This window comes from Rhincodon typus, chromosome 1, assembly GCF_021869965.1.
Source record: "Rhincodon typus isolate 14 chromosome 1, sRhiTyp1.1, whole genome shotgun sequence".
Classification (NCBI taxonomy): domain Eukaryota; kingdom Metazoa; phylum Chordata; class Chondrichthyes; order Orectolobiformes; family Rhincodontidae; genus Rhincodon; species Rhincodon typus.
Window position 1 is genome coordinate 134,782,592 of NC_063332.1, and position 27,274 is coordinate 134,809,865.

General features: G+C 39.4%; 1 protein-coding gene across 1 annotated transcript in view; it reads right to left on the reverse strand.

Annotated features, from left to right (window-relative positions):
- LOC109913138 (hedgehog interacting protein) overlaps nt 1–27,274 on the reverse strand; it is a 166,038-nt gene that overhangs the window by 25,578 nt on the left and 113,186 nt on the right. Inside the window, exon 11 of the mRNA XM_048607389.1 lies at nt 8,520–8,668. Coding sequence (XP_048463346.1) covers nt 8,520–8,668 — 149 coding nt within the window. The remainder of the gene's footprint in view (nt 1–8,519; nt 8,669–27,274) is intronic.

Genomic DNA, 27,274 nt, shown 5'->3' on the forward strand with positions numbered 1-27,274 from the left:
CCATCCATTATCTACTTCATAAACATATGAATTCACAAGTTCTATTATAAAGGTTGGATTTCATCCAAGAGCCCATAAATTCTCAATTAAACAATTTGACTCTTGAGAGCAGATACATAAACATAGTTACACATTTATAAACATATTACAAAGTTGGATTGTATCCAGAAGCCCATAAGCTGCCCAAATAAACAATTTGACCTCAGAACTGCTAATCTTAGCAGGTCTCTAAATAGAAAACATAAAATCAATGGGAAACTTGAAAAGTGAAGAAGTAAAAGCACAGCTATAAGAAAAGACAGTAGAATGGAATTAATTTGATAGCTCTATCAAATATTCAGCACAAGGAAATCTTTGTTGTATGATTTTGTATATTGTATGATATTTTGTTGTATGAAATAGAAATTGCGGTGCAAGTTAATATCCTTGTTTCAGAGTTGTGATCCCAAAGGCACCATTATTATCAGCTTGAGCAGTTAAAAAAAAGTGATTGAAGACTACGGTATAAAACATGCCTGCCCAACAGACAGCCTGTGGGCTACCAAGTGCAAAGAAGACTAGTTCAGCTGTATGACTCTGTGACTCTACTGCATTTGGCCTGTCAAGGTGTCTTTTGTGGCTCACCATGCCAATGTTCAAAATCCAGGTAAATGTAACTGCTTTTCCAATCATAGAACTTCTCTTTATTGCGTTTGCTACCGATAGATTTACTCATGAGGATATTAGCAGCCAATGTAGGATATGAACAGTCTGTGACTGGACTAGAAGCACAACACAAGTCCTCTCATTCAGTACAAAGCCTGGAGATGTGGCAATGGATCTCTGGAATGGGGACTGGGAGATACTGGCTTGCTGAGGACGTAAATGATAGCCAGCGCATTATGTTTGTTGGCTTGTGAGGTAGATTGAGAGTTGGGCTGCCATGCAGGACGGGGTGGGATCTGAATTGGGCTACCATGGGAAAGTAGGGCTTTCTTTCAGTAGTTAGGAATGTGCCTTTACAAAATAATACAAACAGACACTTGAGCACTATTTTCATTTCCATCTTCCCAGGCAGTGAACGATGGAGAGAACTGTTATAATCCACAGATGGAAATGTTTCCAAAGGTGGGACTAGTATTGTACTTACGTCCCACCACAAGGAAGTAAATTCACATATTCAAAGACCTGTTAAGGGCCAGAGAGGAGACTGCTGACAAAGAAGACAGGCTATGCCCTTGGTCCCAATGATGACCAGGGTTGGTTGGGGACAGGGATATCATGAAGAGAAGCAATTATAGCATCGGCAAATTTGGGAGTATGGTGAGTGAATGGCTGTCTAGTTGAGTGAGTGGCTGAGTAAATAAGTGAGTGGCTGGATGAATGAGTGAGAAGCTGGGTGAATGAACAAGTGGTTGATTGGGTGAGTGAGTGAGAGATTAGCTGGGAGAGTGAACAAATGGCTGGCTGACTGGGTGGAAGAGTGAGTGCCTGACTCTACTTTCACGTGAATTCCACCAAGGCCACCTTGGAATATACGCAACCAGATGCAAACCAAAATCAGTGTTAGTTAAACCCAACTCCTTTGCTTGCCCCGGTCCTAATCCCTTATCCGGTGATCAAAACATCTTTAGTCTTTATCTCTCTCTTTTCTAACAGTGCTTCTTAAGTTAAAAGCTATCAGAATAGTTTTTTAAAAAGCATTTGAGTTTCATAAATCAGAAGATTAGTCTGGGGTCTCCGGCTTGCAAGTTCACCACAACACAATCATCCTCCCTCAGCTCTGTTGCTTGGTAGATTTAAATGGCTGTTTTTATTTGTTATTCACTTCTAGAAAAAAAATCACTCATAGATTGTGGGTATTGCTGGCTCAGCCAGCATTCACAGCCCATTCCTAGTTGCCCATGAGAAATTGGTTATGAGTTGCATTCTTGAACCACTGCAGTCCATTTGGTGCAGGTACACCTACAACGCCTTTAGGTAGGAGCTCCAGAATTTTGACTAAGCAACACTGAAGGAATGGTGATATTATTTCCAAGTCTGAATGGTGGCTTGGAGTGGAACTTGCAGGCTATGATGTTCCCTTGTCTCTGCTGCCCTTGTCATAGAGTCACAGAGTCATACAGCTGAACTAGTTTTATTTGCATTTGGCCCATATCCCTCTTAATCTTTTCTATCCATGTACCTGTCCAAATATTTTTTAAATGTTGTAATTGACTCTGCAGTCATTCAAGCAAATGGGGAGTATTCCATCTCACTCCTTACTTGTGCCTTTAGATGGTAGACAGGCTTGGGAGAGTCAGACGTGAGTTACTTGCTGCAAGATTCCTAGCCTTTGACCTGCTCTTGTTGCCATGGAACTTACATGACTAGTCCAGTTCATTTTAAACTATTAGTGCAAAACATCACCTTTCTGAAATTTACTCCCCTACCCCAGTGAGACAAAAATTGAAATGCCACACCTTCCTCCCAAATGCAAAAATGTTAGACAACCTTGGTAAAAAAAGAAAGATTGGATGCTGAGTGGGGATGGAATTTGGGTACAGATGAAATTATGGTAGGATTGGAGGCAGCATTCAGCTCGAGTAGCAGTTGCCTGAGACTTCCTGCTCTTCACATCTGCACATTTTGGAGAGCCTATTTCAAAAACCTTCCCGACTGATACACACTTAATAGGTGGCTGCAAGATGTTTGCTGACTGAAGTCAGTGTTAGCTTTTCTAGGGTGGGAATCAAATAGGAATTAGGCTCATATTTGCACTGGTAAAGTGGTTAATACCTATTTCAGGTGTGGTCCATAAAGTTGACATTTTGCCCTTTTTCAAGATGACAGCAATAAACATTTTGCTGGAAATGTGTGCACACACTTTCTGCCTGCTATACGGAGGGGCTTAAGCAGGCACTTCTTGGCCAAATATCTAGGCATTTGATTCCATGAACAGGAAGCTGCCAAGCCTGGAGCCACCTTGTCAACTACAACATTTCAGATGAATTACACTGTTTAGGTGACTGTGATGCTAATCTGTTCAACAAATAAAAATTCAGTTGGTGCAGAGTGCTGCTGGTATTAGTTGCAAAACTTTCAGGTGAACTCAGATTATGAATTGGATGTCCAGCCACAAAAATATTTTTACATGCTTAGATAAAATTATTTTGTTACAAATCATCCTTGAGGCAATCTTAGTGGGACGTCGTGGGAAAGGTCCAGTTAGAAGTTTTCCAGTTTCCTTATCTCCAATTACTGAACCTAAGTTGAGACTTGCACAGTACAATATATCGTGCTATTTTCCTGTATTATTTCAGGGTTATGACTTCCATAACTTTTGAAGGGATGTGGGATATTAGCAGGAACTGTCTTTACCAGAGTTCACCAGAATAAATCTAACCAGAGGAATAAATCAACAGATGAGCTACTTTGTCTCTTATGATGCCTTGATAATCTTGATAATAATAACAAGATTTTTATGCCCTTCAAAATGGAAGGATATTGATTTATCAGCCTAGTATACTCACTGGGGCACCTAAATGCAGAAAACTGAATTTGATGCAGAGTTTTGTCAATGATGCTTCAACCAACAGCAGTTCTGCAGTGGGGCATGGTATAAACAAGGAAGTACTGTGGGCTTGTAAGAAAGATACAATAATCATGGGTGATTTTAATATGCAGACAAACTAGATTAATCAAATTGGCAAGAGTAGCCTCGAGAGGGAGTTCATTGAATGTATTAGATTGTTTCTTGGAGAAAAATTTTGGCAACCAACCAGGAAGCAGGCTATTCTGGATTTGGTATTGTGTAATGAAGAGGGATTAATTAATTGTCTCACAGTAAAGGGTCCTCTTGGCAAAAGTGATCATACCATGCTAGAATTTCAAATTCAGTTTGACTGCAAGAAACTGGAGTCCCACACTAGTATTCTGGAGTTAAACTAAGGCAGTTATATAGGTATGAGGACAGATTTGGTCGTGTAGTACTGGACAGGAAGACTAAAAGGCAGAACAGTTGATGAGCAGTAACAGATTTTTAAGGAAATATTTAATTCCTCCCAACTAAAATATATTCTGGAGAGGAAGAAAGATTGGAAGAGGGGGAAAACATCCATGGCTAAGCAAGGAAGTTAAAGATAACATAAAGACAAAAATTAAGACATACCATATTGCAAAGGCTAGTGACAGACTGGAAGATTGGGAAACTTCTAAAGTAGGTGAAAGGATTGATAAAAAAAAGTGATAAAAACAGCAAAAGGTAAATTATGAAGGAAAACTAATGCAAAATATAAAAATGGATAACAAAAGCTTATGTAAGTATATGAAAATTAAGGGAGCAGCTAAAGTGCATGCTTGTCCATTTGAGGATGAAACTGGTGAATTAATATTGGGGAAAGCTGAATAGCACAGACAGTGGTTATACTGTTTCAAAATTCCCGCAATGCAGGAAAGGTTCCAGTGGATTGGAAAAATGCTAAGATAACACCCTTATTCAAACAGGAGGGAGGCAGAAAGTAGGAAACTATAGAACAATTAGTTTAACATCTGTCATTTGTCATCTGTTATTAAGAAAATAATAACAGGATATTTGGAAAGTCAAAACACAATCTATAGTTTATAAAGAACAAATTATGATTAACTAATTTATTAGAATTCTTTGAAGGTGTAACATGCAAAGTGAATAATGGGAGCAGTAGAAGCAGTATATCTGGACTTTCAAATGCATTTGATAAGGTGCTGCACTAAAGGTTAATACACAAGGTAAGATCACATGGGGTTGGGGTAATTTACTAGCTAGGATAGAAGACTGGCTAACCAATGGAAAGCAGAAAGTCAGGATAAATAGGTCTTTTTCTGGTCGGCAAGGTACAACTAGTGGGGTGCTACAGGGTTTAGTCATAGAGTTATACAGCATGGAAACAGGCCCTTCAGCCCAACCAGTCCATGCCAAACATAATCCCAAACTAAACTTGTCCCACCTGCCTGCTCCTGGCCCATATCACTCCAAATTTCTCCTATTCACGTACCTATCTAAATGTCTTTTAAATGTTGTGATTGTACCCACATCTACCACTTCTTCAGGAAGTTCATTCCATATGCGAACCACCCTCTGTGTAAAAAAAAATTGCCTCTCATGTCTTTTTTAAATCTCTCTCCTCTCACCTTAAAAATGTGTCCCCTAGTCTTGACATCCCACAACCTAAGGAAAAGATACCTACCATTAACCCTATCATTACCCTTCATGATTTTATAAACTTCTATCAGGTCACCTTTCAACCTCCTATGTTCCAGTGTAAAAGTCCCAGCCTATCCAGCCTTTCTTTATAACTCAAATCTTCCATTCCCACCAACATCCTGGTAAAACTTTTCTGAACCCTCTCCAGCTTAATAATATCCTTCCTATAACTGGGTGACCAGAACTGGACATGGTAATCCAGAAGAGGCCTCACCAATGTCCTGTACAACCTCAACTTGACTTCACAATTCCTATACTCAAAGGACTGAGTAATGAAGGCATGCGTGCCAAACGCCTTTTTAACTACCCTGTCTATATGTGATGCAAATTTCAAAGAATTATGTATCTGAACCCCTAGGTCCCTCTCTTCCACAGCACTACCCAAAGCCCTACCATTAATTATATAAGCTCTGTCCCTGTTTGTTGTACCAAAAAGCAACACCTTGCATTTATCTGTATTGAACTCTGCCATTTTTCAGTCCATTGATTCATTTGAACAAGACCTCTTTATAATCTTAGAAAACCTTCTTCACTGTCTGCTATGCCACTAATTTTGGTGTCATCTGCCAACGTACTAACCATGCCTTCTATATTCTCATCCGAATCATTTTACATAAATGACAAACAAAAGAGGACCCAGAACCAATCCCTGTGGAACACCGCCTGTGACAGGCGTCCAGTCCGAAAAGCAACCCTCCACTGTCACTCTCTGTCACCTGCTGTTAAGCCAATTATGTTTCCAATTGGCAAACTCACCCTGAATCATGTGACCTAACTTTACTAATTAGTGTACCATGTGCGACCTTGTTGAAGGCTTTACTAAAATCCAAGTAAACAATGTCTACTGCTCTGCCCTCATCAATCTTTCTGGTAACTTCCCCAACTCTGACACCAACTATTGAAATCTATACTAATGATTTGGATGCAGGGATAGAAGATGCTATAGCCAAATTTGTAGATGACACTAAAATAGGTGGGAAAATAAGTTGCAATAAAGAAATAACAAATGGGTATGGATAGGTTAGGCAAATAAGCCAAAATTTGGCAAAGAAAGTTTAACACAGATAAGGTGACGTTGTCTATTTTGGTCGAAAGACAACTTATTATCTAAATGGAGAGAAACTACAGAGTGCCTCAGTGTCCTTGTGCATGAGTTGCAGGAAACTAGTATGCAGATACAGCAGGAATTAAGGAAGAAAAATAGAATGTTGGTATTTATTGCTAAAGGAATAAAGTAATTAAGTGTTGCTGCAACTCTACAAGGCATTAGTGAGACCTGACCTGGAGTATTGCATGCAGTTTTGGTTCCCTTACTTGAGGGTGGGTGTAGTTGTATTTAGGTCAATGCTCTGTGGAGTTTGGATGAGAGGAAATCTAATTGAGGTATGTATCATGTTAAAGGGGATTGACAAAGTAGATATAGAAAGTATATTTCCTTGTAGGGCAATCCAGAACAACTGGTCATACTTTTAGGATGGGGTAGCAGATTTAAAACAGAGATGAGGAGAAATTATTTCATTTGAAGGGTCGTGAAATTATGGAATTTACTACCCCAAATGCGGTGAATGTTGGAATATTGAGCAAATTTATGGAGGATATAGGCAGATTTTTAATTAGTAATGGGTTGAAGGATCCCGGCGAGTGGGCAGGAAAATGGAGCTGAGGCTGAAGTGATATCAGACATGATCATATTGAATGGCAGGGTAGGCTGGAGGGCCTGAATTGCCTACTCCTGCTCCTAATTATCTGTAACATAGATGTAATTTCTGCACTGATGTGTAAGCAGAATAAGAGTTTGTTAATAGTTTAGTCTATCCCCTACTACTTATCCAATCAGCTTGGTTGGATTAAGATCATGCTTGTTCTTCACATTTGGGTTTGTTGAGAGGGTGTAAAGCATCAAGTTCCTCGGAGTAATAATAACTGACAACCTGTTGTGGACTTCCCATGTAGCTGTGATGGTCAAGAAGGCACAATAACACCTCTTCCTCCTCAGGTAGCTCAGGAAATTTGGCATGTCCATAAGGACCCTCACCAATTTTTACAGATGCACTACTGAAAGCATACTGAGCTGGTGCATAATGGCCTGGTATAGCAACTGCTCTGCCCTGGACCGTAAGAAACTTCAGAAAGTGGTGTGCACAACCCAGACCATCACAGAAGACAACCTTCCATCCATGGACTCCATTTACACGGCTCACTGCCACGGAAAGGCTGCCAACATCATCAAAGACCCAGTGCACCTTGGTATTGATCTCTTGCAAACTCTTCCACCCAGTAGTAGATACAGAAGCCTGAATACATGCACCAGCAGGTTCAGGAACAGCTTCTTCCCGGCCGCTATTAGACTGATGAATGGACTCTCTAGCCTCAAATCATGCTAATCTTGCTAACGTTGATCTCGCTTAGCGCACACCCTGTGCAATGTAATCTGTGCGCCTCTGTCCAAGTCTTTTTACAATCTCTGATCTTTACATCCTTGCTTACTATGATCTGCCGGTGTTGCCCATAAACAAAGCTTTTCACAGTACTTCGGTACACGTGACAATCAATCAATCAATCATCAAATGCTATTTTCATTATTGAAGTAAAATACCAATTGGAAATTAAAGAAGAAAATTTTGCCAGAGTCCCTTTTTTCTGGACTCTGGGCTATTTTTTACTTGGGAAAGTGATCATTGAAAGAGAAAATGGCACAGCAATTTAGGAATGTTCTTTTGACTTAGCGTTGAAATGATTTTTTTGTTTCATTTTTTCTCAAAATCCCTTTTTCAGATCTTCATTAGAAAATGTGAGAATTCAAGTAGCTGAAGAAAATACCTCAGTTGTGATCATCAGTTGGAGAAACCCCTTGACAATGAACACAAATTTTTGCTGAACAAAATAATGCTTTTGATTTTTATGTTAAATCTAAGGTGGACTATAAGACTTCCTATATAATAAAATTGAAGCCTACTGACTAAAATCAGATGTTGTTTGCTGCTTTGTGGCAGCAGCCTGACATTAAAAAGTGAGGTGATCATGTAGGTTCCCTAAAGAAACTGAATGAAAGATACATGCAATGGACGGAAAGCCAGAAGGACATAGATGTTACTTATGTTTTCTTTCATTGAATATGGTCATGTGATAAAAGAAGCCAGAGTATAAATGGTTTGATTCGAGCAAATGTTGCATTAATATTGCAGAACAGTAATAATGTAGCTGACTTAATTCTTGCTTACAAATTGATCAGGAATAAAAGTTGCTTTATAGCATTATGCCATTCCTTTGGTCTACAATATTTTATATTTTTTTCAAAAATGCAAGAGAACCTACTTACCCACTCTGCAGAACTCTCCCTCCCAGCCTGGACTACAGCAGCATTTTCCTGTTGGAGTACAATGTCCATTTCTACAGAGATGTGAGCACTCTGATGTTACTGGCTTTGGAGGCTGTACTGATCTCTTACATTCTTCTGGAACATTAGCTCTATTTTAAAATAAAGAAATGCCAAACATTTATGTTATTTGGCTGAGAAGTGTGCTGCGTTATACCTCCGCTGATTTGTCAGATTTTATTTTCGCGAAGAATTCAATCACTTTGCTCAACCAACAGTGTGCTTACTATCTTTTAAACGTAAAATTTCAGTTTTGTATTAAAATCTTAATTGAAATAGAAAACTTCTCAGCCTAGAAATTACAGTGTTCAAGATTCACAAACAGACACTGCATTTGTATGACATTATTTTGTCTACCATTTCAACTTAGAGTTTAAACAATTTATTTCAAATATATTAATGGCTTCTTTTGTGTACTTTCATACAGTGACATTTCTAGATCTAAATTCTTTTATCCAGATATATTTTGCTGCTTAAATTTAAATACAGAAAGTATTTAACAGACTAACTCTGTTCCCTATACTTAAGGAATTGAAAAAAATAACCCCAATATTATACTCTAGGCCTTAGCTAGAAAGGATAAATCCCAAATGACTTTGTGACGACCTTTTCTTTTTGTTTCACAGAATTTGGGACCTATGGACGTGCAATTCAAGATCCTTCTGTTACTCCACACTTCTGAGCATCCATCATTTTTTTTATTGTATATTTCTTTGTCCTTTCCAAATGCATTACCTCACATTTCCTCAGATGAAATTCCATTTTGCCATTTTCCGTCCACTTGATCATTCCATTGCCATCTTCATTTAGTTGATGGCTTTCATCCTCATTATTAATCTGATGACCAATTTTCACATTATCTGCAAACTTCTGAATCAGGCCTCTTACAGGTCTAACCAACAATGGCAAGGGGCCCACTATTCAGCCTTGCAAAACCCTCCGCAAAACAGCCTTCCAATCACAGAAATAACTCATGCCACTGAGCCAATTTTGGATCCAACTTCCAATTTTCTCTTAGATCTTATGAGGTTTTAATTTGTTGACCAGTCTGCCATATGGAACCTTGTCAGAAGCCTTGCTAAGATCCAGGTACAATGCATCAAACATGGAACATGGTAAACAGTCCTAGGAAAAACTGCAAAAGAGTCCTGTCAATGGCAGAGATGACAACAAATGTGACATTACAGAAGGAGTGGTTTCATTAATGCCTCCCTGGAGGTACTGCTCCAGGCTGGAAAGGCTCACACACCAGTTCATCAAAACAAGAAGGCATGTACAGAAATTGCTGGTAACTTGAGCATCCATGGGTGATCCCACTTAACATGGCTCCAATTCTGAGCAATGACCTGATATGTTCCGGCAAGGTGAGTATAATGTTTACTATTAGGTTTACAGGCTTAAATGTGACAAGTGCAGACAGTAGTCACACTATAGCTACAATACTGTTAATAGTTTTGGTCCTCTTATCTAAGGAAAGATATAGTGGCAATGGAGTAGACCGGAGAAGGTTCACTAGTTTGTTTCTGGATATGGATGGACTTTCTTACGAGGAGAGACTGAGTAGGTTCTTCTCAATGTACTCATTTAGAAGAATGAGCGGAGCTTTACTGCACATGTTGTTAGGGGAGAGTTGCTTCCCTTGTGGAAGATTCTAGAACCAGAATAAGTGGTCACCCATTTAAGGCAGAGAGGGTAGTCAACCTGTGGAACTCTTTACTGCAGAGAGCCGTTAAGGTTGGGTTGTTAAATATATTCCTGGTTCAGCTGGATTTTTAATAAATAAGGGACCAAAGATTATAGGAATAAGGCAGGAAAATGGAGTTGAGAATTAATATAATGGTATGATCTCATTGAAAGGTGGGAAGACTCAATGGGCAGAATGGCCTACTTCTACCTCTACATCATATGGTCTTCCAGTCTTAAGATGGTAGCTGCTGCCGGTAATGAGATGCACCTGAGGTGAGGACCATTGCTGCATCCCAGGCCAGAACGAATGATGTTGAGGGTTTGCATGGGGAAAGGGATTGGCAGCAAAGGCAAAGTAGTAACTCTCAGCAGAACCCCACCACCTCCAGAAGAACCCGTTAGTAATCCTACATAGATTTGTTTATTGTGTTCCCCCACCTGTATGGTGAGCTCCATACCCACTCATGACTGGATTAATATCATTAGCAATGCAATGGAACCCTTAATTGGACATTAATAATGGACTTAACTGGGGTGGAGGTGGGAAGGAAGCAGAGTTCTGACCCGCCACCTCCCCTGACACCAAACTTGCCAAGGGGAGGCACAGAATTCTGCCCAGTGAGTTGAATAGATGTAAAACTGTTGTGAACCACTGGATGCTCTTTTATCATGATACATTCTCTTTCTTAGGAAGTCTGGATGACTTGCTTCCATTCCAGCTCAATAGTCTCTGAGATAGCTGATAAATTGGAATCAAAGGCTGGCAGGAAAAATGGTAACTAAACAATGGACAGCCTTCCATAAAGCGATAGGAGACAGTCAAGGTATATTCAATCAAAGAGGAAAGGTAAAGCAAATAAAATTGTAGCTCCCTGCATGATAAAAGAAATAGGGATTTAGATGAAAAAGAAAAACTATGTTCACAATACTTACAATATAGCACAAATATAAAACAAGTATCGTAAGGATTCTATAGCCTAGAACCAGGCTGAATGTGAAAGGTTCAGAGAGGTGAGAAAGCAACCAAAAGATGCCGAGAAAGACTACGAAAAGAAACTGGCAGCTTACATAAAAAGGAAGGCTGCAGTCTTTTATAACATATAATTAGTGAAAGAGAATTAAGAAGACAAGTGTGGTTCATTAAGTACCAGAAAGGAAATTTATGGGGACATAACTGAGGTGTGAAATGAATACTTCTGAGTTTAATAAAGAAGATGCTATCAAGATCCTGGTGAAAGAAAAAATAATTCAGACACTTGAAGCATTTAAAATTTATCAGGAGGAGGTATTGGATAGGCTATCTGGCCTTAAATTTTATGAGGTACCTAGACTGGATAAGGTCCATCTAGTGGCACAGAGGGAAGCAAGAGTAGAGGTTGCTGAGGCATTGGCATGCAGGAAAAGGAAACAGGACAAAAGAATTTCAACTCAGTGCAAAACCAATTGACTCCTCAAATATCAGTGTTCCACTATCAACTTCTTTACAAAAAAAACGAGACAGCCTTTTAACTTTTATCTGTTTTTGGACTCACTTCTTATTTCTAATCTGTGTGTGTTGTAACTTTTCCGTCACACATTTACTAATTAATAAACTCACTTTTTTGCTAAATCAAGAGAGCCTGATTAAATTAGCTCCTTTTAAAACAAATTCATTTGGTCTGTCAGAAAGGCATCTCTAATGGAGGGATCCATTTTAAATTAACAACGTTGCAACTAACTGAGAAGATGAGTGAATAAAGAAGCACAGCCATTTTATTCCTCCTCACTTGGGAGCTTGAACAATTTGGAGCATTCATCTGGAACTGTAATAACTTGGGTAACATGCCGGGGGCCGGGTCATAACACTAATCAGCTGAGTACTTTCAGTATTTTTGCTTAAATTTGAGGGAATGAGATTGCTGGTTTTCATGAAAGGCTAACCAGGGGACCACTGATTGCAGAAGGAATTAAATAGATTGCCATCCCATTGAAAAAGGTCAAAAAGACACATAGGCAAACAATTCACCAGCTTAGTAGGTCTGGGGAAGAAACCTGGCTTCCTGTGGGGAAACTTGCTCATTTTAAACTCAATGCTGGTCTGAAGGACAATTATAAATAATTGATTCAATTACCAGACATAGTATGGTACATTGTTTTATTGTGGTGAATTTCACCAAGGTAAGGGTGCTGGCACTTCATTCACACCACACTAGAAAAATCAGTCACAAGTTAAAAGACTTTTAAAAAGCTGACTTGCATCAATATTACTTGGTGGGAAACCTTAAACTCACTGTGGGACTTCAGCTTCTCAGTGAAGAAAGTCCTGTCCTTGGCAGCTGCTGACTAATCTGATTAACTGACGGTTCTTGTGATCCAGTGGTGCTAGTATTAAATAGCAGACACTGCAATGACTTCAAACTATCCTATGAAGAAGGCGGCATAGATACAGGTCTCTAGCAAGTCTGGGACTTATGGGCATGGAGAGATTAGGCATCCTAGGAAGGGGTAGGAAGGCGCTGGAGACTTGGGTCTTAAAGGTGCGGGAAGGAAGCACAGAATGGGGGTACCATATTTTGTGGTGGTGGGCGTGGGTGGAGTAGTTTCTTAATTAGGTTAACCCAGCTATATTCTTGATTATGCATTAGCTGGCTGGGGGAGAGGGTGGGGTTAAAATCCAATTCCTTATTTCTCTTTTTGCAAGGGGGTTCTTTTGACTGATGAATCAAGGCAAAATTTATTTTTTTAAGCTTGCTGTAATGCAATATAGCTTAATTATTTGTCCATGCTCTTGTCTCACTGAATATTTTAGTCTAGTTTTGAAAGTCTGGAGAATCACAAGGGTGTAAGTGAAAGACATAATCTCCTCATTGCATTGCAAGTGACTAAGAATGTTATACTTCCAGCTTAAACTATTTAAAATAGGCAGATGGTAGAATTTGAATTCAATAAAATATCTGGAATTAAGAATCTAATGATGACCATGAATCCATTGTCGATATTCGGAAAATCTAATGTCCTTCAGGGAGGGAAACTGCCATCCTTACCTGGTCTGGCCTACATGCGACTCCAGACCTACAGCAATGAGGTTGACTTTGAACTGCCCTCTGGGCAATTAGGGATGGGGAATAAATGCTGCCTAGCCAGCGATGCCCTCGTCCCATTAATGAATAAAAAAAAATACATAGGCACTTTCCTAAGTATAAGGTACTTGGACCAATTACTGTAGTGAACAACACTATTATACCTGAGAATACCCAAGACAAATCCAGAATTTGGTACAATGTACTACTACACAAATCGACCATTTCCAAATTAACAAATCAACATACTGTTAGCTTGTGCACAGTAGAAATTGGATTTACACAGGTCAGTGTAATTTTACTTAGGAGCCTTATAAAATACCAAATATTCTTCTCATCAATCTAGACTGGTTTGAATACCGGAGGTGAAATGTTAACATTTAGCCCACTGTTCTGCCTAGTTTGTGCACCCCACCAATTTTATGGCCCATTTGTACTCAATTCAGCAACCGTGGGAATCACATCAATCAATATTTATTGAGAAAATATTGAACAAATGCCCAAGATTAGGACAGTAAAGTCATTGTAAGTAATTTGAACAATTACAGCAACGTTAATCTTGTTTAGGTAAGGTACTGGAAAAGACTTTTCTTTTAAAAACAAGTAACTTTTTTTTCTTTTTTGGATTTCTGTATCAATAGAAAATTAAAACAATAATGCATTAATGCACTTCTTCTGGTGACAGAACATTGTGATTGAAACAGACATAAGCTTAGTACTGTACTGGCATTTTCTGGCCCATAGCCTTTAACAGCTCTGACACATTTGAAAAATGACACCCAATGTGCTTTGCATCGATGACAATAGCTCAGAGGTCAGCACAACTACTAAACAGTTTGTGTTACTGTCAGGGTGGCCATGAAAACAACACCTGTTGCACAAGCACTTGAACAAACAGCTGGGTCAACAGTCATGGGGGGAATTTATCAATGTAACATCTATCACAGGAGAGGGCAAAGAGAATTTACTACTGTTCTCTAAAGTTAGTTGAAGAGTTTGGAAAGTTGAAATGCACACAAATTATTAAAGCTCTTAAGGGAATGGTTATGCGTGTGGCTGGGTAATTGAGATAAGCAATCTATGGCAATGTTATGCTCACTGGCCAAATTAAACAAAACATTGTGCTAATTTTAGTACGTAATTCCTTACAAAGAATGAAGTTAATTCATGAGAAAGAGTGAATAGCCAAATGTTATATAAAACTTAAAATATGCTTCTAAAACAAAAGAGTATATTTTACTACAGCTTAAAAGGCAGACACAATTGGGATTACACCAACCAGTCAACCACTAGGGAAAATGACTGAGTAAACATCCAAAATACAGCAGACACTTTCATTTAGCCAATGCTGCACATTGTGTTCATCACATCACCCCTTAACCCATCATAGTCGGCCAGTGCATTGTGAGGTCCCAGTATAACCTTCAAGATATTTCAGCTCAAGACCACCCTGCTAGTTTGGGCAACATGAGCATAAAACCAAGGTCAGACAAGCCAATTCCTTGAAATCAGATACAAATACTGTAACAGGCGCAACGTGCAAAATAACTCAGTCCAAGAAACTGAATCACTTAACCTAATGTGGAAAGATTTGTTAAGTTTGTAGACCTGTTAGCACAGCACAATATCAATCTTGATGTAACTGTGTTCTGAAATGATTTACCTAATAATAATTCCTTTGGTTCGAAGGATATATAAACTTCTTGACTACTAAGATTAAATGGCTGTGGTTTACTTATTTATGCAATCTTTTAATTATCCAACTGCAGCAATTTGCATCTATATAAGGCTTTTAACATGGCAAACATCCCAAAATGGTTCACAGGGGCATTATTAAATAACACTTGACACAAAGTCACAAAAGGAGATATTGATATAGGTGCCCAAAGAGTTGATCAGAAATAGGTTTAATGAATCATCATAAAGGAGGAAAAAAAAGTTAGCGATTTATGGAGAACATTACAGAATTTAGGGCCTAGGTGTCTGAAGGCATACCCATCAATAAAACAGCAAAGGAATTTGGGCTGCACTGAAAATCTGATTGGAGGAGCACAGAAATCTTGGATAGTTGTAGGGCTAGAGAAGATTTCAGGGATAGGCAGAGACAAGAGACATGGAAGGAGTTGTAAAGAAGAATAAGAATTTTAAAGACTGAGTGTGGCTAGACTTGCTAGATCAGCAAGTGTAGCAGTGATCGATGAATAGGACTCCATGTGAATCAGAATACAGGCAGCAGAGGTCTGTGTGAGTTCAAGTTTGTCCAGGAAGCATTTTGCATTATAGCTCCTTATGAATCAACTCAAAAAATGGTTTTGTTTCACAAGTTTTGTTCAAATTTTTCCTCATGATAAAGTATTAACCACTGCTTGCTATTTTTAGAATCACAGAGTTTTTACAGCATGGGAAGAAACCCTTTGGCCTATCTTGTCGAGATTAGTTATCAAACATTCATCTATTCTAATCTCATTTTCCAGCACTTGGCACATAGGCTTGTATGCTACGCATTTCAATTCTGCAAAAGTTTCTTAATTCTTTCCAAAGTGAGAACATTTTGCATTTGAACAATGCATGTAGTATGGTATTCAGTGGTGGAGGGAGTAGACGTTTTGTGGATGTGGTGCCAATCAAGCTGGCTGCTTTGTCCTGGATGGTGTCAAGCTTCTTGAGTGCTGTTGGAGCTGCACCCATCCTGGCAAGTGCAGAGTATTCCATCACACTCTTGGCTTGTGTCTTGTAGATGATGGACAGGCTTTGGGAAGTCAGGAGATGAGTTAGTTGCTGTAGCATTCCCAGCATCTGACCTACACTTGTAGCTACTGTGTTTATGTGGCGAGTCCAGGTGAGTTTCTGGTCAATGGTAATTCCCACGATGTCATGAGGAATTCAATGATGGTAACACCATTGAATATCAAGGTGTGATGATTAGATTGTCTGTTATTGGTGACAGTCATTGCCTGATATTTGTGTGGCGTGACTGTTACTTGCCATTTGGTGCTCTAATGCAGAGTCATCTAAATTCAAAATCGTAGCTTGCCCTCTCTCCATGGATGCTACCTGACCCACTGTGATTTCCAGTATTTTTTAAGTACAAATTCCAGCATCTGCAGTAATTTGCTCCTTACTTGCCACTTGTCAGCTGAAGTCTGGATATTGCCCATATCTTATTGCATTTGAACATGGACTGCTTCAGTATCTGAGGCGTAAAGAATGGTGCTGAACATGTGCAATCATCAGCGAACATCCCCACTTCTCACCTTATAATGGAGAGAAAGTCATTGATGAAGCAGCTGACAATGTTTGGGCCTAGGACACTATCCTGAGGAACTCCCGCAGAGATATCCTGAACTGACATGACTGACCTTCAACAACCACAACTATCTTCCTATGTGCCAGGTATGACTTCAACTAGCGGAGAGTTTGCCTGATATATCCATTGATTCCAGTTTTGCTAGGACTCTTTGATGCCACACTTGGTCGAATCTGGCCTTGATGTCAAGGTCTGTCATTTTCACCACACCTCAACTGGTCGAGGTTAATGAGCCCTCAGATCGTTCTTCACCAGAGTCAACAATGGTGTTGGAAGGTTGACCAGCAAAAGGCTTTTGATGTAATCAAGCAACTTCTGTCTCTTTAGGAATTCTGACACAATATTATTCACATTTACTGACCATAGGAAAAGTTGGTACAATTTTTGGTGATGACACAAAACTAGGAATGTAATTGATGAGGAGGACATAAAGAAGCTTCAGGGTGATTTATACAGGTTGAGTGAGTGGACAAATACAAGGCAGTTGCAGCTAAACATGAATAACTGTGAAGTTGTCCTCTTTGGTAGGAAGAACTGAATGGTAGAGAATTATTGAAATGGTGATAGATTAGGAAATGGGATGGACAAAGGGATCTTGGGTGTCTTTGTATAATGGGCATTGCAAATCTAACAGGGTCTGTGAGAAGTTGGGTATAGATCTAGCTGTAAATAAAAGAGCATTATCACAGGAGAGCAAATAGAGTTAGACTCCAAACACATAATAAATCAGCCTGCATATTCCAGAGACACACATACTGTTTTCTCCCAGTACTGGAGTCCGTGTTCCTTTTCACTCAGTCCTGAAATCACCCTTCCTCACCATCCAAACCCACTCCAACCCTCTGTTTTTTCTTAAATATCCCCAGTTCTATTGCCATTGCAAAGGACAATTTCAGCTGACCCCTACAACTCACTCTGAAATCTCAGGAAGATCTTTTCCGTAGGGTAGGGGAGTCCAAAACTTGAGGGCATAAGTTTAACGTGAGAAGGGAAAGATTTAAAAAAGAACCTGAGCAGCAACTTCCTCACAGAGGGTGGTGCATATATGGAATGAGCTGTCAGAGGAACTGGTAGAGATGAATCCAATTACAACATTTAAAAGGTATCTGCATGGGTATGTTAATAGGAAAGGTTTGGATGGATATTGGCCATATGCAGGCAAACGGGACTCGATCAGTTTGGGAAACCTGGTCAGCATGGACAAGTTTGACTGAAGGATCTGTTTCCATGCCATATAACTCTATGACTTTTGATGCCCTGTGTGCAAAGAAACTTGGACTTAATTCTGTACATTTATCATTTTCAATGCACTTATTCGTGCACTCACATAAATCCCAAAAGGAGTTACTTCAAATGGAAATGCTAATTATATTTTTTTTACAAAAAAGAAATAATACATATTTGTACAGCATTTTCATGACTACCCAAACACTTCACAGTTAATATAATACTTCTGAACTGTAATCATTGGTTGCAATGTAAAAAAGTTGGGTGATAGAAGGAACTGATGGAATGATCCATCTCAGCCTCCTCTGGAGGTGCCCATATTATAGATGTCAGTCTTCAGACAGCTTGATTCACTCAATGTGAGACCAAGAAATGGTTGAACACGTGGAATATGGCAAAGTCTATATGCCCTGACAATACTGTCACTGTAATGCTGAAGACTTAGTTTTTGAATAAACTGTACATGTAACCAAATTGTTTCAAGTAGCTACAGCACTAACATTTACCCTACAGTTTAGAAAATTGCATGAGATGCCATTTCTACAAAAAGCAAGACAAATCCAGTCTGGTCAATTGACGTGCTTTTGGTTTACTCTCAAAAATCAAGGAAGTGATGAAGGATGTTAGCAACAGTGCTATCAAGTGTTATTTTACTCACTTATAATCCAATAAATGATGGTTAGTTTGGGTTCTGTCAGGGAGATTCAGCTATTGATCTACTTCAACAAGAATGGGCAAAAATGTTGAAATCCAGAAGTGAGATGATCGTGACTGCCTTTGACATCAAGATGGCATTTGACAAAGAGTGGTATCAAGCAGCTCGAATAAAATTGAAGAAAATGAAATAAGGGGATTTTTAAACGCACAGAGGAAATAACAGGGAGGCCAGATTTCACAGAATACCACAGAAATCAGTGATTGAGGGAAGTAATGCAGTTATGTCATTTCAAGGCGGAGCGGTCTAAAAGATTTAACAAGAGACAACCTAAGAGTTGAGGTCTAAAGACATTAATTAGGTAAGCAGGTAGATGAATTTTCCTGGTCTTTTTTGCTCTAAACTAGGGCAATAGTTTAAACTAAAACTCAGAGGATAGTAGTATTGAATTAAATTTATAGCATGTTTAATATTATTATAAACTTTAACTATAAATAACATTTGGGTGATATTTCAAAACTTGAATGCCCAATTAATTAAATAACATACCATAGAGAAGGTAAATCGGTGATGCTTTAGAGCTGTAGTATGTGATTGACGGTGGACACCTGTGTGATCCACTGGAATCATACCTGCAGTGTCAGAAACTTCAGACACAGCAAAGTATTAGGGATGGAATTTTTTCTCTCTAGGAGACAGTCACATTTGTTAGAGTAGATAGTTCAGATTTAGTCCATGGTCAGAAAAAGGGGTGTGTGACTATGTGTGAAGAAGGGTAATGATTCAGGAAGTAGCAGAAGGAGTCTCAGCTATTACACATGTCTAACAAGCGCAAGGTTCTTGCAGCTTGTGTCGATAAGACTGGATGCTACTGAGGAGATGAGCAAACTGACCAGTGTACTGTGGTTCATGGGGCCATTCAAGTTGAGGAGTGAAAAGGAATGTTATCGTTGTAGATAGGGGAGTACCATTGTCTGCAGTTGACAGCATTTGTGCCAAAAGCTATATTGCCTGCTTAGTGCCAAGGTTAAGGACATTTTCTTGGTTTGGAGAGGAAGCTGAAGTGGAAGGGGCAAGATCCAGTTGTCATGGTCCAAAGGAGTACCAACAACATATGCAGGGCTAAGAAAGAGGTTCTGTTAAGGAAGAATGAGAAGTTAGATGTAAAGGGAATTAAACAGTTATTCATGACTTACATTTTAAGTTTTTACTTTCTTAAACAAATCTAGGTCTTGAAAATTGCTGCATAGTTTCTCACAGCAGTGTCCTAAGACCAACCATCTTCAGGTGTTTCATCACTGACCTTTCCTCCATCATAGGATTAGAGGTGATGCGTTCACTGATGATTGTGGCATTTATCTTCATCTGCAACTTCTTTAATAATGAAGCTGTCCATGCCATATGCATGCAAGTGGCAGACAATTCCAGTAAGGGAAAATCTAATAAAGCTCTTTGAAGTGACAAAGCATTAGTTTTACTGAATTCTTCATCATCCACATACTGGGCCATCATTGATCATCCAGAGGAGCAATGGACAAACTGAATTTGCCAGGTTACCATTCTGATTTTCACGTCAGGAATTGTCCTTGTCTAGTTTCTATTGAACAGGTGGGAGAATAGGAATCTGCATATAAATGAGGCAAGATTAAATAATAATGATAAGTTAATGAATGCTAATGCAAGCAAATAGTGCTCACTGCTCACTGATGAGATTCTCATTTCATGTTCAACACTTGGTTGAAAAGTGGGACATTTTGCTATTGGCATTGGAAATCTCCTTTTTGCCAATCACCCAATTTTACTAACTTTTTCATCAAAGCTCAAGTCTTTCAGTAGCTGAGAAAATTCCACCCTAGGAGACTACTGTTGGGCTGTAGGAGCAGGAATGAACAGCATGAAAGTTGGGAACTGCTCACTCCTTCCAAACTTCAGCGGCTACACCTTATGTTCTGGGGTTGGAACACTGGTGTCGGGTGCATTTCTGGGTTCTTAGCCCATGTTGTCTTGGCACGCAATGCCTAAAGCTATTTTTAATGAACATGTCAATTATTGACCAGAATCTGTGTTTGCTGAATAATTGAGAAAGGCAAATGGGCTCCTGATGCTGGAGGGCTAATAGCAGGCCCTCCATCATTGAAAGACTGGCAATCCTGCTGACAGAGGTTGGAGTTGCCAATGTGGTGAGAGAGAGAGAGAACAGAGATAGAGATAGAAAAGACTGCAAAATGGATATACACACTGAACAGCTTTCAAATATTTTTGCAACAACAAGGCTCAAACTGACAACCAACATTGTGGATGCAGGTATTGGAGAGGTGTTCCTCAGCAAGCTGAAATGCTGCCTCTTCCTGAAAATACTGTTTTGCTTCAGGGCAGTCAGCTCCATCCCTTGACCATATTTTAGCCTCATTGAGAGGCAGTAGTACAATCTGAGATGAATAAGTATTGACATGTGGCTGTAGGATGACTTAGATTGGGATCTAAATATTGAAGGGCATATTACTTTCAGGAAGGACAGGAAGTTTGGAAAGTGTGGAGGAGTAGTTTTAGTAATGATATTTTGGCACAATAGAGAGATAACCTAAATTCAAGAAACCAGGATATAGAAGCAGTCTGGAAAGAGATGAGGAATGATAAATACAAGAGGTTATTTGTGGAAGTTGTGCACTGGCCCCCCTAACGGTAACCACATGGTAGAATAGGACAGGTATCAAGAAAGAAATAATGGGAGCTTGTCAAAAGGGTATAGCAATTATCATAAAAACCGAAAGAACTGTGGATGCTGTAAATCAGGAACAAAAACAAAGTTGCTGGAAAAGCTCAGCAGGTTTGGCAGCATCTGTGAAGGAGAAAACAGAGTTAACATTTCGAGTCCAGTGGCCCTTCCTCAGAACTATCATGGCAATTTTAACCAGAAAAATCAGATAGGAAGAAGTAGTCAAGATAAAGAAATCAATGAATGTTTTTGGGACAATTTTTTAGCTCAGCATTGTGTGGCACCAACCAGAGAGTGCGCTATACTAGACCTGGCTTTGAGCAACGAGCTAGGACTAATTACCAACCGCCTCGTGAAAGCACCCCTCGGTAGCAGTGACCACAATATGATTGAAATTTACATACAGTTTAAGGGAGAAAAGTGTGGATCCAAAACTACTATTTTGAATTTAAACATGAGCAATTCTGAGGGCAAGAAAACAGAGCTAGTGAAAGTGGAGTAGCAATTTAGGTTAAGGGACAGGACAATTGAGACGCAGTGCCAAACATTTAAGGGACACAAAGCGCAGAATAGAAACATTCCAACACTTAAGAAAAATTCTAAGAGATGGACCTGTCATCTGCAGTTAAAAGATTAATAAGGAGAGAAAAATTAGAGTGCAACAGTAAGTTAGACAAAATATAAAAACAGATCAGAAAAGTTTTTCAGATATTTATATAAGAAAAGAGTTAACAAACGCGATGTTGGTCCTATAGAAAATGATTCTGGGGAATTAGAAATAGAGGATAAAGCGATGATAGGCAAACTGAACAAAGAGGATATAAGGAGCATCCCAGAAATAGCTGCAAATCAGGAATTAAAAGGAGGGAGGAAGTCAAGAACCAGGGAAGCAGTACTGAGTAAATTATTGGAACGGTGAGTTGTCAAGTCTGCAGGTCATGATGGATTTCATCTTAGGGTCTTAAAAGAAGTAGCTAGTGTTGGTTTTAATTTTCCAAAATTCATTACATTTGGGGATGTTTCCTTTAGATTGGAAAATATCTAATGTAACTCCTGTATTCTAAAAGGGAGGAAGGCAGGAAGCAGGAATCTACAGGCCAATTAACTTATCATTTGTAATAGGGAAAATGGCAGAATTAAAGGCTTATTAAAGGCTTTTTACTGGAATTCTTTGATGACATTACCAGTATGGTGGACAACAGAGAACCAGTGGATGTGGTGTATCTGGATTTCCAGAAGGCATGTGACAAGGTACTGCAGAAAAGGCTGCTGCATAAGATAAAGGTATGCAGCCTTACAGACGTATTACCCCATGGATAGAAGACTGGTCAACTAACAGAAAGCATAAAGTGTGGATAAATGGGTGCTTTTCTGGTTGGACATCAGTGCCTAGTGGTATACCGCAGGTATCAGTGTTAGGACTGCAATTATTTACAAATTACACATATGAGTTAGAGTTAGAGACCAAGTGTAGCGTGTCAAAGTTCACAGATGACACTAAGATGAGTGCCGAGGTCATGGAGTCTGCAGAGGGATGTAGATAGGTTAAATGAGTGGGCAAGGGGCTGGAAGATGGAGTACAATGTTGATAAATGTGAGGTCATCCATTTTGGTAGGAATAACATCAAAATGGATTATTATTTCAATGGTAAAAAATCGTAGCATGCTGCTGTCCAGAGGGACCTGGATGTCATTGTGCATGAATCACAAAAAGTTGGTTCGTAGGTGCAGCAAGTAATTAAGAGGCAAATGGAACATTGTCCTTCATTGCTAGAGGGCTAGAGTTTAAAAATCGGGATGTTATGCTGCAGTTGTGCAGGGTGCTGGTGAGGCCACGCCTGGAGTACTCTTGTATAGTTTTGGTCCCCTTACTTTAGAAAGGATGTACTGGCACTGGAGGTTGTGCAGAGGAGGTTCAGTGGGTTGATGCCAGAGTTGAGGGTGTTGGCTTATGAGGAGAGATTGAGTAGAGTAGGACTATACTCTTTGGAATTTAGAAGAATGAGGGGATATTTTACAGAAACATTTAAAATTATGAAGGGAATAGATAAAATAGAAGGATATTTCCACTGGTGGTTGAAATTAGAGCTAGGGGGCATAGCCTCAAAATAAGGGATAGCAGATTTAGGATTGATCTGAGAAGGCACTTCTTCACCGCAAGGGTTATGTATCTGGGGAATTCCCTGTCCAGTGAAGCAGTTGAAGTTATCTCATTGAATGTTTTTAAGGCAAATATAGATAGATTTTTGAACAGTAAAGGAATTAAGTGTTATGGTGAGCGGGCAGGTAAGTAGAGCTGAGTCCACAAAAAGATCAGCTATGATTTTACTGAATGGCGGGCAGGATCAATGGGCCAGACGACCTACATTTGCTCCTATTTCTTATGTTCTTATAAGGCACTTGAATAAGTTAAATGTAATCAGGCAGAGCTAATATGCTTTTGTCAAAAGGAAATCATATCTAACTAATTTAATAGAGTTCTTTGAAGAAGTAACTTGTACTATTGATAAAGAGGAACCAGTAGAACTTTGTACTTAGATTTCCAGAAAGCATTTTATAAAATGTCACATCAAAAGATTATTGCAGAAAATAAAAGCTGAAGTGTTGAGTATAAAATGTTGGCATTGATGAAACATTGGCTGACTAACAGGAATCAGAGAGTAGGAATAAATGGGTCATTTTCAGGTCGGCAGGATATTACAGGTGGTGTGCTACAGGGGTCAGTGCTGAGGTGTCAACACTTTACATTTTATAGAAATAATTTGGATGTAGGGTCCGAAGGTATGGTAGCTAAATTTGCTGATAACACAAAGATAGATAGGAAAGTGAGTTGTGAAAAGAACAAAAGAAGCCTATGAAGGGATATAGATAAAGTGATTGGGCAAAGATCTGTCAAATGGTATAACATGGAATGCAGTGAAATTGTCCATTTTGGCAGAAAGAATGAAAAAAAGAAACATATTATGTAAATGATGAGAGGGTGCAGAACTCTGAAATGCAGAGAGATTAAAGTGTACTAGTGTGTGAACTGCATAAATTTAGTATGCAGCTATATCAAATAATGAGGAAAGCTAATAGAATGTTATGTTTTATTTCAAAGGGAATTGAATGCAAGAATAGTGAGGTTTCAGTTACACAGTACATTGGTGAAAGTGCATTCAGTGCACTCTGTACAGTATTAGTCACTGTACTTACAGAAGGATGTTAATGCATTGGAAGCAGTTCAGAGAAGGTGTAACAGATTAATATCGGGAATGAACAGATTGCCTTATTAGGAAAGGCTAGACAGGCTAGGTCTGCATCGTCTGGAGTTTAGAAGAGCTAGAAGTGACTTTATGGAAACATATAAGATCCTGAAGGCACTTAACTGGGTGGATGTAGAAAGGATGTTTCATCTTGTGGAGAATCTCGAATTGTGGTCATAATTTAAATACAAACGATTGCCTGTTTAAGACAGAGATAAGAAAAAAACCTCTCCCTCAGAGGGTTCAAAATCTTTGAAATTCTCTTTCTCAAAAGGCAGTGAATGCAGAATATTTGAATATTTTTCAAGACAGAGGTAGATAGGTTCTTGATTACCAAGGGATGTAAGATTATCAGGGATTTTCAGGAATGCTGAGAGTTGAGGTTAAAAATCAGCTGAGCCATGACCTCATTGAATGGCAGAGCAGGTTCCAAATGCATGTTGGCAGTTAATAATCAAGAGATCCACAATTGTAGCTTAATGTTTAATCTCTGTTCACTCCAGGCAGCTCAGATTTGGATAATGTTGCTGTTAGTACATTGTGGCATAAATTTTTGTAAGTTCAGAGTGGGTTTCGAGCTTAACCAAAATGGAGCCCAAGTCCTGATTACAGAAACCCTGCCCCTGAGGCTGATGTCTTTTTTTTGCTGTGGAGAGGTTCGGCAGTTATAGATTTCACTTCTGTGGTTCATGAAGGCAGTTGCACGTGTTAAAGTGTTGCTGCCTTCAAACAGATCCAGTTTTCAATAGTGGGATGCCCAAAACACATCTTGGTGTTTTACATTTTCAGGGGAAGGTCTAAACTTACTGCAGTCCTTTGGAGAGATAGGAAACTTTTTGGAGAGTTACCTTCTTGGAAGCCATATGGTGCCCTTTGGACTTGTTAAAATTAGATATGGTTGGCATCGGAAGTTCATACATTCATTGGAAGTATCAAACAGTCATCGCATTTAAATTCCTTGGAACTGTCAAGCTATAAAGGCATTTCAATCCCTTGGTCTTGAAATAAAAAACATCTGCAGTTTAAAAAAAAAATCTGCCTGCTATTTCATTCTGCCTGTTGCCATAAGCCTTTCTGTCTGTTGTCTTAAGACTGAGGGCAATAATTATAGGATTGTACAGTTGCATAGGTTGGCATGGAGGGTATGATGGGCCATTGGTTATCAAGACCATAAGAAATAGGAATAGGAGTAAGCCATTTGATTCCTTGAGTTTGCTCCACCATTCAAAAGGATCATGGCTGATCTGACATTCCTTACATCTACCTTCCTGTGTTTCTCAACTGATCAAGAATTTATCTATTTCGCAAGGACTCTGTCCCACAGCCCTGGATATAGGAGACAGGATGTCATATTGCAGCTGTACAGGACATTGATTAGGCCACTTTTAGAACACTGCATTCAATTCTGGTCTCCCTGCCATAGGAACGATGTTGTTAAACCTGAAAGGATTCAGAAAAGATGTACAAGGACGTTGGTGGGATTGAAAGATTTGAGCTATAGGGAGAGGCTGAATAGGCTGGAGCGTTTTTTCCGTGGAGCGTCGAAAACTGAGGGATTACTTTATAGAGGTTTATAAAATCTTGGGGGGCATTGATTGGTGAATAGTCAAGGTCTTTATTCCCAGGGTAGGGGTGTCCAAAATTAGATAGGTTTAAATAGAGGAGAAAGATTTAAAAACAACCTGAGGGACAACTTTTTCACGTAGAGAGTGGCGCATGTATGGAACAATCTGCCAAAGGAAGTGGTGGAGGCTGGTACAACTACAACATTTAAAAGACATCTGAATGAATACATGAACCGAAAGGGTTTAGAGGGATATGGGCCAAATGTTGGCAAATAGGACTAGATCAGTTTAGGATATCTGGTCAGCATGGACAAGTTGGACAGAAGGGTCTGTTTCCATGCTGGAAAGCTCTATGACTCTCAAGCCTCTGACAGAAAAAAAATCCCTCCTCATCTTAAATTGGCATACTTTTATTTTGAGAATATGCCCTCTGCTCCTCGGGTCTCCTTTGAGGGAAAACATCCTATCAGCATTTACCCTGTTAAGCCATTAAGAATCCTGTATGTTTCAATGACATCATCTCTCATTCTCCCAAACTCCAATGAGTATTGTCCCAAATATTTAGCTTTTGCTCATAAGACAATCCCTCTATACCAGGGATCACCTGAGTGAACATTCTCTGAACTGTCTCCAATGAAAGAATATTTCCTTAAATAAGAAGTCCAAAACTGTTACAGTGTTCCAGGTATGGTCTCAACAGCACCTTGCACAGTTACATCAAGACTACCCTACTTTTATACTCCAACCCCCTTGAAATAAGGGCCAACATTCCATTCATCTCCTAATTACCTGCTGCACCCGTGTGGCTTGTTTTCTGTGTTTCTTGCACAAGTACTCCCAATGTTCCTTTGTGTTGTAGCTTTCTGCAGATTTTCTCCATTTAAATAATATTATATCTTCTTTTGTATCAAGAACAGTATGTAGATCCACCGGGGGGTTGGTGGGGGGGTGATCATGAGGTGGCATGGGTTGGATATGTGGACACTGTGTGGGTGAGAGAGTGAGAGTGATGAGGAATGAATTTGTTTCATTTCCTTACAAGTCCCAAAGCACTAAAGCTGGCCTTTTACACTGCTCACTTCACACCTGGCAGCCTCTGTAGCTGCCTTCACAGCATTTATGGAGCTGGTGACCTGATTCCCATTAGCGAACCCCACCTGGAACCAAAATCAGAACATCTGGGCCACATTCTTATAGAGAAAATTCAGGCCCTCGTGTTAAATAAGACTTACATGGGA